The sequence below is a fragment of the Pomacea canaliculata genome, linkage group LG13, assembly GCF_003073045.1.
Source record: "Pomacea canaliculata isolate SZHN2017 linkage group LG13, ASM307304v1, whole genome shotgun sequence".
NCBI lineage: Eukaryota > Metazoa > Mollusca > Gastropoda > Architaenioglossa > Ampullariidae > Pomacea > Pomacea canaliculata.
Genome location: NC_037602.1, coordinates 3,189,028 through 3,204,361, shown reverse-complemented (window position 1 = coordinate 3,204,361; position 15,334 = coordinate 3,189,028). Strand labels below are relative to the sequence as shown.

Below are 15,334 nucleotides of genomic sequence, written 5' to 3'. Positions count from 1 at the left end.
CGTGAGGGTGGGGAGGGGATGAGGAGGTGCAGTTGCGGGAGCAGGGGGGTTGGGACCGTGTGCAGCAAGGAACAAACACAGATGAAAATGGCCAATAAATCAAGATATCCTCGAGGAAAGTGAGTGGTCTTTCCAGCCCGACCCTAGGATCGATAGTATTTTCTATCACTCAGCGGGTTTTTTTTCCCTGGCTCCTCTAGGAGCTACCGAAGGCGGTTCAGTGACGATCTGTCTTGCTTAGCCAGCTCTCGTTTGCTCGGCTTTTAAACGTGCTATCCCCTCCCAGTCTCCCCCTTTCCCCAATCTCCTCCCTGTACCCTTCCGTTTTTTCTTCCGTCTTCTTCCTTCGCATCCGTGGTCGGCTTTAAAAAAAAATAATAAAAAGTAACGTGCAGGCTCTTTCGCCCCCGACCCGGTTCAGAGTCTTTTATTTTCGTTTGCTTCTCTTTTATTTTTTGTAATGGAGGTTGTCATATTTTTCGAAATCTCTTTTGACGGAAACCGAAAAGAGCTATTTCTTGTGCAAGCAAGGGGACGAGAGTTACTTCCCTTGCTGGCGGCAGGGGGCAAGTCCATTCGGCCTCGCGCTAGTCTGAAGAATTCCCCGGATGACAGGAGGGACAGAGTGAAGAGACACGCGCAGCGGGGGAACAATTTGTCCTCCCAAAATGATGGGAACCGGTCCTTGTCTTCGCCACGCGCCTCTTCAGCGTCGACGCCCATTAGTTGCGTCCCCTGCTTCCCCCCTTCCTTACTCACTCCACCCTTCCCTTCCATGAACAGAAGGAAAACGGAGAGAAGAAAAGAGAAGACAAGAGGAAAGACAACAATGCGCTCCCTGTCGTGAACTCAGAAGTTTTCTTGGTCGGGTTTTGACATTCGAAATCGAAATTTCATCCACCATAACGGAGCGAATTCTGGTGATCTGTTCGAATGACTGAACTGTCGATTGTCGTGGTGATAACATTTGAATCAGGAGGCTGGGGTGGGTTGGGGAGGAGTAGATGTGGCTGCTGGCCCCTTTCATATGTGACACGTGCCTTTCCTTTGTGCGTGTCGCAAGGACCTGACAACGGACGCCCCATTCCTCTCATCCGGGTAGAAAGGTTGACCTTTGACAGTAGGCAGTTGTACTCTAATATTTTAATATCATGTCTTCTCCTGGACACGCAAATGAGATCCAAGTCAACACCATGAATATTTGCTTGACTTTATTCTTGAACAGACCTAGTCTGGGAGAAAATACAGGTATTTCTTTACTGTCCTGATATTTTCTAACATTTATTTTATGATATAGTTCAGTCTGAAAGGAAAGAAAAGTTACATCAAAAATAATTAAAATCATCACCACACTACATTTATCTATATTTATCACCTTAATGGATCCTTTCTTTTTTTCTTTTTTTCAGGGCTATGATGCTAAGAGATTGACACGAACTGCAGTTAACGGACAGTTTATTCTTCCCAGCCACGACTTGAGACGAGAAATCTCGATCTTCTGTCACTCAAACTCTGGGTCAGGTCTCAAGACCTCTTCAACGCCTTTCGACAACTCTCTCAAGCACCATCTGAAATCAAAGCAACCAGTTAGATGTTCGCTCACGCAAAATACCGGGGTCACTTTTCTAGGGCGAAGAGGTTCAAGAAGCAAGGGCTCTCGAGGGTCGAGGATTTTAGCTCTGACGACCCCAGCACAGCTGGAGACAACCGAGTGGGGCAAGAAATACTTTGAACCTAAAAGTAAATATCATATCATTGTGACAGTGATGTATTCTAAAAAGTAACACAGTTGTTGAAATTGTTCAAAAATTACATGTTAAAAATTGAATGTGCTGTTTCTTTAAAAGGCAGGGGGGAAATAGAAAGACGGAAAGAAAAAAAAAATAGAGAAAATGAGAAAAAAATAGAGAAAAAACAAAAAGGGGAGAACGAGAAGGAAATTCTTTCTACCCGCTTTTGCAGTCGCATGTGTGTGTTTGGACATAGTAATATATACTTTAACTGTATAGGACCCGACGGCGAAGAGCGACAGCTGTGAGATTGTGTTTATGATGTGTGCGTGCGTGTGCGCAATATCAGTAATGTTTGTATATATGGTAATAACATTATAATGGTGTGTATATTTATTATGTATTTTGTGAAGGCTGGTAATTTATGTACTAGGTTTCACATCATCATCATCATCATCATTTATATTAGTAACGCCTAGACCCTTCTTTGGCAGCATGAAAGATACTATTTTGCATCAGAGGTTGCAATAAAATAAATATTTTAAGCCAGGGGTCGAAGGGTAGAAAGATTTATGGAATACTCGATTGCTGAAACAAACACCATCGTTTTAGCAACTCTCTGAATGACTCTAGCATGCTTCTTTGCACATGAAAGCGGTGAATGAGCATCGCTAGTTCTGTCGGCACCCTCCAGATGCCCAGTCGGCTGTTGACCCCACCCCGACAAGCATCGGCCGTTCCCCGAGTACCAGACGCTGCTCTCACTCAATTAAACTCACGAGAACTGTGCTCCCTGCTGTTTACAATGAAGCCAGCGACGATGTCTCTGTGTTTCCCTTAACTGATGATCAGATGGAGCTTGGATGTGACAAACACAGTCACGATGGATAAACATCAGCAAAGGGACGTCACCATCACCGGCGCCTCCCATCTGACGCTCGGGTCCCCAGGCAGGACTACAGCACGTGACCACAGCATGTGACCACAGCGAACAGGTTAATGATGATTGTGCCGGAACTCTCGTTGAATGTACAGATACACCAAAATAACTGTTTAAAACGAACGATCTCACCCAGGATGCCCACTGAAGCCACTTGACTATTGTCTACACTACTCTTCCTATATATCAAAACTTTAGACATGGCGGCACATCCTGCCACTGGATACACAGAGCTTATAAAGCTAAACTGAGCTTTCAAAAAATTACAGGATCATGTTACTCTCACGAAATGTATCTGTCTACCCCTATTGTGGCTTTTTCCCCTTTTTATCCCCAACCCTCACGCCTCTTGCTGTTTTATAGCAGACCATTGCTTTGGGTGAGCGGGTGGGAGTTACTGCCTGCATGGAGAAATGTCATCCCGTATGTTTATTTTAAAAAAAATAAAGATCTCAATACACCCTCTCGTCTCTGAAGTGTAGTTCCAGGACTTGAGACATTTGAAGACATCTATCTATATTCTAGTGATACAGTGTTCAACCTTCTTCATTGTAAGGAGGTCACAAGATTTCCTCGTATGTCCTGCGATTACTGTATTCAAAAAAAGGATATTAGAAAACCTGAAATACAAGAAATGGAAAGAACTACGAAGATATTATCAAAAAGAAACAGAAGAAATATGATAAAAGCTAGGTGCACGGACAGACAGACGGACAGACAGACAGACAGACAGAGGCTGTGTCAATAACTTTTCCATCTTTTCACCTTACTTGTAATTCTCCGTCATCAAACACATCCTTCGGGGCTGACTGTACCAGATGTCATCAGCTTTTTGAACGGATGGAGTGTTCGCTTTTCATCAAGCATTAGTCGCAGCGCACCCCAAGGATTGATGGTGGCAAATATTGTGGAAACTTGCAAGTTCCGGGATATGGCCGTAGGTTAGACCCTCAGGTCCGTAGACCGTCCATTGTTGCCCTCTGTCCCCTTCAGGCCGACACGAGGGACGAGGACGAAGACGCGCGTCAGAAATGATGGCTGCGCCATATCCGGGTGGCGCCTTTGATGTGGAACAAAGTTGTTGGCACAAGCGCAGAGCCGGACCACACCTCCGAGGAGACATCAAGCGCGTGAAACCCCCAGGGCAGCCTATAACTGTTCTACCCGACAGAAGCATATTTTGTGATTGTAGTCGAAGACCTTTCTCCAGACAGACTTTTCTTTTTTATCTTCTTTCCCTTTTAAGACAAAGGCCTGCGATAGGTCTAGAACAGGCAAAGAGGGCCTGACAGGAATTTGTGGAGGTTTTTAATTTGTCAACAATCGTAGACGAGAGCCGTGGAGTACGGAATACACCTCCGAGTTTCTGAACCTTGTAAAAAGAAGTATCCGACATTCCAAGATGGCGTCACTTACCCACCATGCTACGCGCCCCAAGACTCAAACCTTTGACATGCACACATTTTATGTCGGCATTTACAACTGAGAGACACTTTAGCTCCTCGGCCTTTCTTCGCCTGCTTCATTCCCTTCCTTCCCTTGGCTGGCAGTTATCCCCCTTTGAATTATCTAGCTTCTCCACCTTGTCCAGACTGCTATCACACGAGTCCACCTTGCTTGCCGTGCACATTCATCAGCTCAAAACATTCGGTGGATGCCCGAAAACCAAACAAGGTAAATAATCAGTCTTTAGAGGTGGAGGGAAAAAATGTCCTGACTAGACTCCAACACCTCAGGTGAAGTTTCTTGTGCCGTGGTTAAATGTTGACTCAACCGGTTCGATTTAGCGAAGAACCTTCTTCTGATGAAATCGCTTTCACAGCATTCCTCGTGCTGACTTTTTTTTTTTAACGTGAAAGAGAGAGCGAGAGGGTGAGGTATACAGAAATAAATGTGAGCGGGAGAGATGTTTGTGATGTGAGACAAAGAAACAAATGTCAGCGTATTTTTGAGTATAATGTCTCTGTGCGCGTGATGTATGTGAGGTGGTGGGAAGGATAGTGGAGCAGTGGAGCAATGGTTAAAGCGCCTGTCACAACGACAGTGAGAATCTGGTGTTGCGGGTTCGTATCTCGCCTTCGACGTGAATGCGACACCTGTCTACAGGACTGACCGTCAGTGTTTTTTTTCTTTCTTTTTATCTCTACACTTTCTCTCTGTGTGTGTGTAGAGAGAGAAAGTTACGGTTAACAAATTTTTATACACTTGAGAAACTGAAAGTGTGTAAGCGCCTCGACTCCACCTTTGCTGGTGGGATGGGGCGCTCTATAAATAGATATTATTATTGTTATTATTCATGAGCAATATTTCTATCTAGCAGTGTATGGACGTTTGCATACATGCAGAAGCATGATACAGAAATCTTTTCTCGCCAAAGAACTCTGTTCTCCTTCAGCTCCTTGACCACCGAACCGTACAGCAGTGCACTAAGGTAAAGGTAAGCATCCACCCTGAATGTCGATGTCAGCGAGTTTCCCTTCCTGTGACAAAGACTAAAGCGAGGTCTGACTTTTCTTGAATTCTCCAATCCAGCCACGGGTACCATGGGTGGAAGATCTGACGCTGAATGCGCCCACCCAGAGCACAGGCAGGCAACTATACACGTGCGGGAACACACACACATACACACACATGTAGGAAACACTCACAGTTTGTGCTTAATAGTTTATTTCAACCAAAAAAATATTCTCAACATAGCAATAACTGTAATATTATAAAGGTACTATGAGCACGCACACTCAAACACAATATACTCATCAGGCCACCAAATAGCAGACGGCATTTTCAAGAAAATTGTGCGGACAGTGGATTCAATTACAAAGGAATTTCTCAGTCGGCCGATCTTATAGTATAATCACAATGTTTTAATTCTCGTATCAAGCCATGAGAATCATGGAATTATTATTAAGCTGTTTTGCAGCATTTGTTGGTTATGCGCACAAAGATGCTGTACAGTAAAATAATACACGCACTGTGGTTACTATCGTAAACATTTCTAAAAGCAAGCGATGTCAAAAAGTTAGAGAAAAAAAATAATTAGTGGCAGAGGAGGAATACATATGACAAGGGACACGAACCACACTGCGTACTCACAGTTTAATACTCAAAAAATACTTCTGCGATAAAACCGGAGTAACCTTTGTATAATAAATCACCTTGACGAATCACAGGATAAGGTACAAAAATAATAAATTAATTATTTCTCAAAGCATACGTTGTTGCAATGTCACACTGATGTTTTCGCTCGTGCACAGGTGAGAACAGCAGGGGAGGGTCTAGAGGGAGTGTGCTTTTGTTTCAATAGGTTGACTGTGGTTGGTCGACAACATCTTCGTCAGATTCTTCCAGCAGCAGACGAGCGTTCTTCATGAGGAATTTGTGATGAACGATGTCTCGTGCTACACTATCTGCCCGAACAGTAGGATCGCTACACTATCTGCCCTCCGTATCTGTGACAGCTGCAGCATGAAAGACTGTCCTAACACTTATTAACTTGTTTGTATTTGTATCTTGCTACTCTCCCTATCCAACACTTTTTTTTACCTTTGTATACCCTTCTAGCCAGTCCACAGATTCCTCACAGCGAATAAGCCTACAGAAGAGCCGCAGTAAAGCTGTATTTTTAGAGACCAAATCCTCCATTTCTTGCTCAAGCGCATGAGATGCTTTTCTGCTTTTACAACTTTATTTTTGCCACCAGGTGATCAAAATTTCTAATCTACGGTTTAGAACCGAAAAATGATGTTCACTGTAAAAAGTTGTTTACAGAGGCACAACTAGACAAAATATTTCTAATGTACTATAAATAAAAAGTACATTGTAAATAATTATTACTACTTTAAAATATATGGTAAATAAAGTTTGCTAATAAAGTTTCAAGAACTGCCATCACGTTTTTTTCTTTCCTTTCTGATGACATGTTAACGATAGACACTGAAGAGACGCAAGACTATGCTCATCGCCTTTTAATCACTAGTATACCTAGGGTTGATTATACTTAAACTTAATAAATATTTTATTATTATTTTTTTAATGCTGTTCATTTCCTGTCGTCGGTGCTTTTTTCTACTTGCAGCAGTACTGCACATTTGTGTGAACTTTCGCTGCCTCCTGCCGCTATGGTGATGACGCCATCCGACCATCTTTCCACGAACCCTGATCGACTGCTGTTCTCCCTCTTCGCAAGGCGACATTTCCTGCAGTAATCACATCGCGCGGCCGCTTGTTTCAGCTGCAAATGTATGTAAAGGATAACGAGGAAGAGGGCGGAAAAAGTCACCCTCCCCCCTACTACCTCTCACAACAGAAAGACCGTGGCAAGGTTTGTTTGCTTGCTCGATTCTCTTTCGTTCACAACTCGATGGTCGACTCCCATATTCTCCTGAGTCACTTAAGTGTCCATGTGAGGTCTGGAATCGATGACCGCAGCATGGCGTAGGTGGTCTGGCTAGATGTCTAGCGCCATGGCGCTATGGTCGAGCCCTGGGCGGATATGACGTCACCAGCGCACGGCCCAGTGGGATGCGGCGTGGCACGTCATCAGCCCGGCAGACCTCACAGGGCGACTTTGAAGTACTGCTCCGCAGCCCCCCAGTGCTCTTGAGGGAAGCGGCATGATAGAGACATGCGGGTCTCCGCATCTCTCGCTTCTTTGTCTGCAAAAGAAACATTTTCCCTTAACGACACCGAGACTTGCTACAGCCATCCTCTTTTCTTCTTTAATGTCGTCTGCTGACTTATCTTTGTTACACACGTCTCGCTTTACTCCGGTCTTCTCCCCCACCTTCCACAAAAATAAAATACAAAACCTCAACAGTCCTCACACATGACTGGCAACAGTCACACGGATAGAGCAGAGCGCGTGTACTCGTCTTCTCATTTTTCCGTAGACAAAACAAAGAAAAATTATTATTACAACATACGAACTTATGGACTTCCCCCTTCTCTCCCCACCCCTCTCACACACGCGAGAATAAACACGCACACGCAGACACCGAGGTACACCAGGAATGAATCCGGGGCAGACTCACCTTGTCCCTTAGTTTTCTTAACGGTGGACGGCATCACCTTGGACTGTTGCTGCTCCAGGAGGCGCTCCTGCAACACAAATGATGTCACAGCGTAAACGTCTGGCGCACGTCACCTGTCACGTGGACCAATACGCACACAGTCGACACGTTGCTATGCATGACATACGCACACAGTCGACAGGTCGCTAAGCAAATGCCCCGACACTAACAAGGGCACGCAGCCACGTCACTCTGCAAACGCCAAGGACACAACTGACACACGATGAACACATCACTACGTCACAAGTCTGATTTATAAACATACAGTATGTCTGTGCACGTTTATATACATGACTAGGCCACAGGTCTCAAGAATATACAATAGGTGTATGTGTACACACGTTACGTCACACATCCGAAGAACATGCGATATGTGCATGTTTATATATACATCACTACGTCACGCCTGAAGAATAACTGTGTGTATGCATATACACATTGCTATGTCACACATCTGAAGAATATGATGTGTGTGCATATTTATACCCGCATCCCTCTACGCGACACGTCTGGAGAGTACAAATAAATATGTGTATATGGACATCATACGTTACATGTCTGAGTAATAAACTATAATCCTTATCTCATACTTAGGAACACTAAATACACAATGTGTGTAGATAGATAATATACAGACACACACAGACAAGCCCACACGCTATCGTCTCATCACAACTCGAGAAGTTTTGAAACAAAATAGCAAAACACCTTGGAGGAAAGGTGGAGGCGGTACAGGACGGAAGATGGTCCTGACAAACACAATCCAAACGTGACGTCTTCCGCCAAGTGATAAATCTTCTCCGCGAGAAGTAGAAAAGTGAAAGTGTGTGTGTGTGTGGGTGTGTGTAAGTGAATGTGTGTATGTGTGTATGTGTGCGCGTGTGTGTATGCCTGTGAGTATATGTGTGTGAGAGTGTGTGCGCGTATGTGTGTGTGCCTGTGTGTGTGTGTGCCTGTGTGTATATATATGAGTGTGTGCCTGTGTGTATGAGTGTGTGTGAGAGTGTGTGCGCATATGTGTGTATGCCTGTGTGTATGTGTGTGTGAGAGTGGGGGAGCAGTGGCAGTCACCTGTCTGTGATCCAGGCTACGCACGCCGACCCAAACCATGCAAACCCTAGCGCCGAGCCAAGCCCGTGGTGTCCAACACAAACATACACTCGGGAACTCCGCGGGGCGATGTTAGCAAGCTGTTCACGACAAGGGTGTCAAAGCAGGGGGTCCCCATTGCAGTTAAAACTCTTTTCAATGACTGGTGATGAAACATGCTGGCATAAACGACTCGTGTTTCTCCCCTACACCAAAGGGCGCTTACTCCCCCATATACACACACACACCCACACACAGAGTTGCTCTCACTTTTCTGTCAGGAAACTTAAAACAAGTGCAGCTTAAAATTTTAGGATAAGGCATATAAAAGACATATATATATATAACGAGTGCATCCACATTATAAACAGACAACTAGATTCATAACACAAACCAAAACTCAAACTCTATAAGAACAGTGCTACACATGCATCCGGCAACCAGTACATTGTGCAGACGTGGCAGGCCTCCAAGATCCAAGAGTAACAGAGAGACGAAAGGCACCAACAACAGTAACATCCGTTGCCATCCTCTCCCCTCCACACCCAATACACACTAACAAACATCTTTCCTAACCGCTTCCCCATCTCTACCCTTTCCCCTTGATACCCCAGGCCTCCATCTCCTTCCATCGTGTGAAATCACCTGTACTGAAATCACTCAATACTAACTGCTACAACTGGGAGCGAGGCAGGGAGGCTTGTGGGATGACTCAACATTTCGGCGAACCTTCCGCTAGGAGGGAGAAGGTCAGCATACCTGGTGTGGCGACAATCGTACTCACCCACAGCAAAAAAGGCAAGTCAACACCAGGCGAGCAGCCAGTGTAAAGGTATACTGCAGCCCATCAGCTTCCCAAATTCCCAGTTCAACGTGCACCAAGTAGGCTGATTCCCCACCGTACACACTCCACCTTGCCCTTGTCCACCGCGTAATCAACGACATCCAAAGTTTTGCATGAAATCAGCGCTTCGTCCCGCAGTGTCAATACCACGCCTTATCGTGCCTGCAATCAAACACTCGCCCATCAAATAAAAAGCAGGCGGGCTAATCAAGGTGTTTGAGGTCTCCCCATCCATTAAGAAAATCCAGTGCCAGAACTGGAAACCTGTAAACAAACCCCGAGAATCATTATCCAAACATACAAAGCATCTGCTTAGAAGGGGACATATCCCACGGAGCCCCAATCGACAGACACAATCTAACAACTGACGGCAGTAGCACCATGTGATGCGCAACTGAAAAAAAAAACCCAAAAACAAAACTCAAGACTTTTAGGGCAAAGCGCAAACGTCCAAGAAACAGGCATACAGCAATCGGCGGATCGCGATGTTTTAAACAAACCTGTGTAAACAACACAGGAATCCAGACACGCTCACTTGACACCTTGTGATGCAATGGTGTCACGGGCAGTGCAGCCGGACAGGTAGGCCGGTCAAACTCGGTCACCACGTCGCCTGTAGCTGCCACTCCAACAATCCTTGCTGCGTGCGATTCCTGTGTCGCGAGCTAACCCTCCGAAACGAAGTTTCCAGTAGGATTTAACCCATCCACGTTTGACTGATTCCTGCCTGATTCCCCACAAACGGCTGTCACTGGCTTGTGCGATCTCGCAAAGGGCTTGGTGCTAACTGTGACGGAACAGAGCCTACAGTACATAGGTACACGTGAAGCACTTCGCCGAAGATTGCACACATACAATATCTTAACTACCGCAAGTATTTCAAGACGTCCCATAGTCGTCACAAAAAGACACATTACCCACGGCCACGTCCCGATGGTACTCACAAAGACAAACCTGGACGGTGGATAGCGATCCCAAGTGCAACAGATAAGCTTTTGACATGAAAGTTCTCATTCTTTTTTCCATCTGATGTCCACAAAGGAACGGGAAGGAGGGGTAGGTGACGAGAAAGAGAGAACGTTGAGGGTAGAAAATGCTTAGAGCTGGGATGGGTGGGGTGACTGCAAAAGTGACCAGTTCTCCCTTGTTCACAAAGGTGTAAGGAAGTTTGGAGGTGGGGTGGTGGATGGTGGAGATGCCAGATGGCGCTAGAGGATCCAACAGTCAAAATGACAATCAGCTACGTTCGCTGGCCTGGATGTCGGAGGTCGCGGTGTCTGGGCCACCAGAGTTTGCCGAGGACGGCACTGCGCCATCCACAGTACGACCTCTCTACCCGGGCCAGTGGCCGTCACCTCCAATGACGCCAGCGACTCGATCTGCTGGGCAAGGGGTCGACTGACATCCGATAAGGTCTGCACTAACCTTCTGGCCACAAGGAAAGTTCACTCTCGGGTCATCGAGTGACACGCGCCATCGATAAGCCCTGAAATACTAGCTTCAAAGTGTGAAACTGCGAGACCTAACCAATACATCGCAAACGCTCTTTTCCCAACTGCTAGCAGCTCAGAGAGGACGACAGTTTAGCCAAAGAGGACTGCTGGTCTTGCTCAGGATACCTTCTATTTCAGGCACCGCTGATGAACTCACTTCTAACGGGTTTTACTGTTTGCTGTGCACTTTCCATACCCTCAATATCTAACCTCGTCGTCTTCATTATCCAAAGCCTAAAACACATCTCTTTCGTAATATTTATTCTATTAAATCGGGTTTCAACAGTTATTGTTTGAATGTTTCAATACATTTCTTGGCTAATCTGATTTTGCTGATGTTGAATTTGATTAAAAAATACTTTGAATGTTGTTAAACTTTCATGATTTCACAATCCTCGTTTCTTCTGTTTTTTCTTAAGTGGGTGTTGTGAAGTGCATAAAGTGCTCTAACATGATGATGATGATGATGATGACGACGATGAGTAGGATACAACAAAACTGACAACGCCAAGCGCGAAGGTGAATTTAATATACAAATAAATGGGAGGGGGGCTACTATTAATCTACTCAGAAATGTACAGCTTAAACATTCAGATTACTGTACGGAGGTAAATGACAAACTCAGTCTATCATTCAGCGGGCACGAATGGCAGTGACTGTTGACCAGGCAGGTCTTAGTTGCCAGGTTCTCGGGCGTTACAGTCGCAAATAGCCTGCAAGGTCCCCGATGAGCTGACACGAGAGCATGGGCTGCATGCCCCGGGTACCACAGGGACAAAGCGGGTGGATAGGCATGTTTGGCCACGGATTAGTTCTTCTGTGTATGTGCGGTCGCAGCCACCAGTCCTCGCGACGACCGGTGGAAGAGTGGGGGTCGTGCGATGATGCCCCTCTCCTGCAGCCAGCCAGCCAGCCAGCCGACGAACCAATCCGCTTCAACGACCAGACACTTTCGACCCAAGTACGCGCCTGCACTTTTGTTTGGGTATCAGTCTGGTCAAAACAGACCCACCACACGAGTCCGGTGAAGATGGGGTGACGAGGTGGGGTATATACCTTTTCCCACCCCATTTCTTGGACCCATTTCTAGGTTGCCCCTGCCAACGACAATTACTCCCTCGGCTGCCCCCTACTCCGTTTGGAGCTTTGCACTCTCTCCCTCTGGCCATTTACAAATATTACTAATGGCGTGATTAGGACTGATGGGGGATCAATAGGACTGCCATGAGAAAGAAACACCCAAAAGGAGAAAACAAAAGGCGGTCTGAAAGAAAACAATCAGACGCGGGCCAAGACAAACCAAGTGACGCAAGACGAACAGAAAGGACGTGTGGCCCAAGCCTGCTGGGTAACCCGAGACTGGGAAAAGCAGCTCATGGGACGAGTGGTCCACGTACAGCCCATCCAAACAAGTTCGTGGATCTCATTACAACACACACACGGAAAGAAAGGCTAAATGACGCATAAATGCAAAATAAAAAAGCTTGGCACAAACTGTGAACTTTTAGCGACTGTCCGTGCACAGTAGCGAGACGATCACATTGGTACCTCTAACAGCCACCGGCATCTAATGGAAATGACCTGATGCAGTCCGCGCGTGCGCAGTCAATGTTTGGAAAGGTCGTCTCGACAGAAAGTTGAGACCAAGACGCCGGTAAGCACAGTCCACAACTCAACTTTGTCTAAAGGAATCCGTTCTCCTGCAAACTGGTCTTGCTCCCAGCGACCAATGACTGTCCCCCCTCCCTCCAAAGGCAGCCGCCTACTCCTCCTCCTGTCCTCCAAAAAAAAAAAAAAAAAAAAAAGACGACAACGGCGACAGACGCCACTCGACGCTGGGTTGGCGGTGCCCGGGCTGTGTCCACAGACAAACATGTGGCTAAAGCCGTCAGCACCCTCCCCTGTGCCCCTCACCAACAAGCATGGGCGTGTCAACAGGCTCTCGCGCTAGACCTTCAAGTGCCGTAAGAAAGGAGAAGCAGGCGTGCAGGAGGACCTCACCGTGCACAAGAAGATCATCGAGGCTTACCGGGGGGTGATGGGTGGGTGGAGGGTTGGGGAAGGTCCGACAAAGGGGATTCGACCCAACAAACGACGGGTGGAGGGTTGCTGACGACAACGCCAACACGTCCGCGGAGCCACTTCTACTGACAGAGCAGCAAACGACGTTGGCGAGGGTATCCAAGGTTGAGTGAAGGAAAACATCCTACTCCCACACCTTCAGACGCTCGCCATCCCAGTCTGGGCGCGGGTCTTTAAGAAAGATGTCACCAATTAGAGCTAAAGGAATGCTGTTTACACGAACAGCCACGATATGTCACACAATGAAACGTTTGGCTCGAAAAATAGGACTCGCCCCGACAAAGGCTTCGAGCTCTACCCATCGCAAACCTGTCAGCAGCTACACATCTTGGGGATCACTGAAGACTAGGAGCCACCAAGGCTTTTGGGACTTCTTCAGCGTTCGATGTCTGTGCGGCCGACGTCTGAAGCCTGAAGCTTGGAGTGGAACTGATGGGAATGGAGGATGCGTGTGGTGTGGAGGGAAAAGAGGAAGACAAACTCGCTAGCTCCTTTTCATGTCTCGGCTATGATTATTCTGATAAAAATATGCAACAGAGAACGAACAACTCACGCAGACGTGATCTCACAAGGCCGAATAGTTTGGAATCATTCTATAATTATATTGTGGAATAAAAAATGATTACATTGTTGAATCACTGTAAAAGATACCGACAATAACCTGATCTTATATATATAAAGATGGGAAGAGATCATGCAAGGCTGAAAGGTGAAAAGTCCAAGAACATCTTGAATGCGCACAAATAATCAAGATAAACGTGTACATGTAGATATATGTAAGTAAGCACGCGCCCGCGTACACACACACACCCGACGAAAGAAAGAAGGAAAAATGAAAGAAAGAAAAAGTTAAATGTACAGGTCTCTGTTTATCACATCTTCCTAACAAGCCGATCGTTTTAAGACACATAACTGCTGTTAAGCGACAGTCTCTAAAACGAGAAGATTCAGTAATTTTCACGTAAGCAGAAAATTAACTTCGCATCAGGAAAGAAAACAAAATCCACGCAACTGGAAATCATTTCAGATAAGGCATGTGCTGTGGTCCAATCACAAACGATGCTTTCACGACGAACCTGTACTACTGGACTGCTGGCAGACGATTTTTTTTTTCCAGTTAACTACTAAAATGAGGCAGGTGTGTACAAAGCTTCCGGTTTAGTCACATTCATTGTTAAGGCTCGCCGAGACTAACAGTGGAGAACTTCGCTAAAGAAGACTTGTTAGTGCAATAGGTATCCCAGATGTACCTGTGGTTTATAACTTCATAAGCTATACTAACGGTGCGGAAGTCTCAGGGGCAGCCCTTTGGTTCATAGCTGCAGATGGTGATTAAAGTCCAATCTGCTCGCGAAAACCGAGGAAAATGAGGAACCGCAACCCGTTAATTTTCATACAGCAACGGCGCACACAGACCCATCTCATGAGTATATCCAGTTTGCCGCTGAACTGTCTCTGACCATCGATAATCGCGGAAAAGTGTTAACTGGCACCAAAGAGGATATTTCGCAGTGATAAGAACGCAAAAAAAGACAGGAGGACAGAACAAGATTCAACGTAACAGACACGGGAAAGATGCCAGAGAAGTGGACATAATTCAGTTGCGGGTATTTTCACACCCAGCCGAGAGGAAAAGGCGATCCAAGAGTATTGCATTAGCTCCCCTTTGTCAAATGCTAATGACAAAATTAACAGTGATGATAAGTGAATTCATTTGTTTTCCTATCCGCCTCGGAGAGGACCGTGAAAAGAAAGTATTCGGTTACTAATGCGGGGAGACGGGGATTGAGATGACGAGACCTTCGGAAAAAGCCCCGCAGCGAGTGGCAAGTCTGGAATTGAAATGGATGGGAATCGTGGTGTCTGTCCAAGACGGAGAAAAATGGCTCGGTGCTAGCCGACGACACGGTATTAGCGGACTCGGAGGACTGAGGGGAAAAGATTAAAATATGAGGGAAAACAGGGGGCGGAGCGTAGCCAGACTCAGAGAAAGGGCAAGCTGCTGAAAGATTAGCAGTGTCTATACCTCTGAGAGCGCCCGAATCAACCCCAATTAATAACCTTTGATCACACCCGACAGGGAAGTC

The 15,334-nt window shown here is 46.1% G+C and overlaps 1 protein-coding gene across 1 annotated transcript in view; it reads right to left on the bottom strand.

Annotated features, from left to right (window-relative positions):
• Positions 1–5,320: 5,320 nt before the first annotated feature.
• Positions 5,321–15,334, bottom strand: part of LOC112553893 (S phase cyclin A-associated protein in the endoplasmic reticulum-like) — a 62,430-nt gene continuing 52,416 nt past the window's right edge. Inside the window, 2 exon segments of the mRNA XM_025221380.1 lie at positions 5,321–7,325; positions 7,701–7,767. Of these exon segments, the coding sequence (XP_025077165.1) occupies positions 7,225–7,325; positions 7,701–7,767 (168 nt within the window). The 3' untranslated portion in view covers positions 5,321–7,224.